Source organism: Charadrius vociferus, unplaced genomic scaffold, assembly GCF_000708025.1.
Source record: "Charadrius vociferus isolate BGI_N301 unplaced genomic scaffold, ASM70802v2 scaffold824, whole genome shotgun sequence".
Taxonomy (NCBI): Eukaryota; Metazoa; Chordata; class Aves; order Charadriiformes; family Charadriidae; genus Charadrius; species Charadrius vociferus.
The window spans coordinates 173,522-176,741 of NW_009647956.1; the positions used below are offsets into that span (position 1 = coordinate 173,522).

Below are 3,220 nucleotides of genomic sequence, written 5' to 3' on the forward strand. Positions count from 1 at the left end.
TCCTGGCCGTCTGGGGGCTCGGCCTGGCCTACCGCAAGAACGCCGACCGCGACGAGGACAAGGCCAAGGCCTACGAGCTGGAGCAGGTAGGAGGCAGCTGGCGGGAGGGAGGTAGCGGGGAGTGCCTGTCTGGTGGTAGTGGGGAGCTGGCCGTCACCTCCCGGGTGGTTTGCTTTTGGCATGGTTCAGCTCCGGGGCCGAAAGGCAATGGGAGGCTGTGCAGTGAGGATGGGGACAGGGCTGTCCCCAGGCGCGGGGCAAGGCCAAGGCCTACGAGCTGGAGCAGGTAGGAGGCAGCTGGCGGGAGGGAGGTAGCGGGGAGTGCCTGTCTGGTGGTAGTGGGGAGCTGGCCGTCACCTCCCGGGTGGTTTGCTTTTGGCATGGTTCAGCTCCGGGGCCGAAAGGCAATGGGAGGCTGTGCAGTGAGGATGGGGACAGGGCTGTCCCCAGGCGCGGGGGGCAATGGGAAGGGATGTCAGAGGCTCCTCTTCCCAGAGCCCAGGTGGAGGGTGCAGCCCTCTGTCTCTGGGCTGATGTGGAGATGCAGCCCTTCTCCCAGGGGCTGGGGAGCTGCATCCTGCAGCCGTGCTCTCCCTCCCCTTGTGCAGCACAGCAGCTTGGCCTTGCTGGCAGGCCAAGAAATCTTGCTTCCCTCTGGCTGTTGCCTAGGGAGTAGGGGCCGTGGAAATGTAAGCAGGGGCTCTGGTTACAGATACCGGAGCCCTGCAAAGGTCAGTGGCCAGCTGATATCCTGAGTCAGGGCTTCTCCTGGCTGCTTGGGGATTAACAAGGCTGTTTTCCTTGTTCCTGCAGAGCGTGGTGAAGCTGATGCGGGGACTGCTTCAGTGCATGATGAGACAGGTAGGGGCTGGGGAGTGCCTCTGAGAGTCGAGTGGTCTCCTCAAAGCCCAGCTCTGCCACAAAGACCGTTGGTCCCAGCTGTGCCAGCTCTCCTCACCCTTCCCTGAAGAGCAAAGCGAAGGCCCCCTTCCAGCGAGTCTTGAAATAAGCTCTGACTTGGCATCTGTCCCTGGTGTCATGGAAGTCCCAGTGCTGCGGGCTGGTGGCCAGTGGCGTCTTTGCCAGCTGCTCCCTGTCTTGTGGTCTGGCTGGCGCTGGGACTCCGCAGCTCCTTTCCCTGAAGGCATTTGGGTTGACCCTTTTCTCTCCACACAGTTCAACTGTGGCGCTGGGCCCTACACGGCTGCAGCCCTGTGCTAGGGTGGCACATGAGCCTGCGCTCACTGCCTTGCTGCGTGGAGGGGCTCAGCCAGGGGGCTGTAGGATTTTTGCCCTGCCAGGCACGGCTCCACGTGCTGGGCTAAAAGCATGGGGCAGCCCTTGGCTCGGGGGCTGCCAGACCTCTCTGGAGACAGGCTTTGATGAACTCCTGCATCTCCTTGTCCTTCTCAAGGTGGACAAAGTGGAGGCATTCAAGTACAGCCAGAGCACCAGGGACTGCCTGCATGCCAAGTACAACACGCGCACCTGTGCCACCGTGGTGGGGGACCACGAGTGGGGTCATCTACAGATGGATGCCACCTCCCTCTACCTGCTCATGCTGGCACAAATGACAGCCTCAGGTGACGCTGTTGGGGAATGCCATTTCAGCTTTGAGTGTGCTGATCTCCAGGGCTCTCCATGTTTTCAGTTTGGGTGCAGCTTCCTGGGTGCCAGGCTGCTGCAATGGCCTCCCTGACCTCACTGTTTTCTTATGCTCACGGCACCCAAAGTGGATTTGTGCCGCTTGATGTCTGTCTCTCTAAGAGCACCCATTTGCCTGAAGCCCCAGAGCTGCCATAGGGGGATGGGATGGGGATGGGAGCCAGCCAGGATGTGGCTCCCGTGGGGCGGGCGTGCAGTGAGGAGGAGGGGTCCAGGCTGGGTTACTACAGCCCCTTCCTAGGGCTGCCTGTGGGCTTGGAGCAACTAATCTGAATTCTTCCCCCTGCTGCAGGCCTCCACATAATTCACAGCCTGGATGAAGTCAACTTTATCCAGAACCTAGTGTTCTACATTGAAGCAGCCTACAAAACCGCGGTGGGTAGCGCATGCTAGGGAAGGGGAGAGTGCCCTGGGGGTGCAGGTGGTGGGCTGGTGTCTAGGGGCAGCTGTGGGCCTCTCCTGAGTGCTGCCAAGCAGAGTCCCATGGCAGCTGCTGCAAGCACCAAAAATTTGGGATTTGAAGGGTTTATGGTGGTGCTAGTAACCGCTCCCTGCTCCAACGTGCCGCTGCCTCTGTGCAGGACTTCGGGATATGGGAACGTGGGGACAAGACGAACCAGGGCATAACCGAGTTGAATGCTAGCTCTGTCGGCATGGCCAAGGTGAGCTGGGAAGAGGTGCTGGGCAGGTGCTGGGGAGCACCAGTGGCCCTGTGCTGCTTTTTTACAGGGATGGCTGCGCATGTTGAACTACTGAGGCTCAGTGCCCCATGCAGTGATAGGTTCCTGGGGAGGAAGACCTTTCTCCTTGTGTGTTGGGATAAAATTGTGCCCTTCTTGCCTCAGTTTTGCCTGAACTGGGAGTGAGAAATTAATTAGTGTGTGTGGCAGAAATGTCTAGGGCCCTGTTGATGTCTGGCTACCTGTGGCTTTGGAAATGTGGTCACATCCTGACCAGGGTGCTCTGCAGCCACAGGAGGGTTTAAATTTATTTAAATTTGGGCAGTGTGTTACACAGGGACTGGCACAGGATGAGAGCTCTTAGAGATGAGCAGTGTGATGGAGGACTTGCTGCTTTGGGTCTCGCCCTGCTTGCAGGCTGCCCTGGAGGCACTGGATGAGTTGGATCTCTTCGGAGCAAAGGGAGGCCCGCAGTCGGTGATACGGGTGCTGTCAGATGAGGTGCAGCACTGCCAGGTGAGACCCACACAGGTTTTGCACCATTGCAGGATGAGCTGTGATCTGCTGGGGGGGGCAGTATGAATGATGCCCAGCCTGCCAACCTAACCACGCCTCCTTCCACTTCGCACAGTCCATCCTTCACTCGATGCTGCCCAGGGCCTCCACGTCCAAGGAGGTGGACGCCAGTGTGCTCTCTGTCATCTCCTACCCGGCGTTTGCTGTGGAGGACAATGAGCTGGTGGAAATCACCAAGCAAGAGATCATCACAAAGCTGCAGGTGAGTGGCTCTGCCCTTGTCTTGCCCTTCCTGGGAGACAGTTGCAGTCCAAACTGTTGTAGCCCTTTTCTCCCAAAAAACTTATTTTGGGGGGGGG

The 3,220-nt window shown here is 58.9% G+C and overlaps 1 protein-coding gene across 1 annotated transcript in view; it reads left to right on the forward strand.

Annotated features, from left to right (window-relative positions):
* Positions 1–2: 2 nt before the first annotated feature.
* The window catches only part of PHKA1 (phosphorylase kinase, alpha 1 (muscle)), a gene marked incomplete at its 5' end in the record, with an annotated part of 19,103 nt that continues 15,885 nt past the window's right edge, over positions 3–3,220 (forward strand). Inside the window, 7 exons of the mRNA XM_009883443.1 lie at positions 3–86; positions 814–861; positions 1,415–1,583; positions 1,958–2,040; positions 2,247–2,327; positions 2,763–2,861; positions 2,977–3,123. Coding sequence (XP_009881745.1) covers positions 3–86; positions 814–861; positions 1,415–1,583; positions 1,958–2,040; positions 2,247–2,327; positions 2,763–2,861; positions 2,977–3,123 — 711 coding nt within the window. The remainder of the gene's footprint in view (positions 87–813; positions 862–1,414; positions 1,584–1,957; positions 2,041–2,246; positions 2,328–2,762; positions 2,862–2,976; positions 3,124–3,220) is intronic.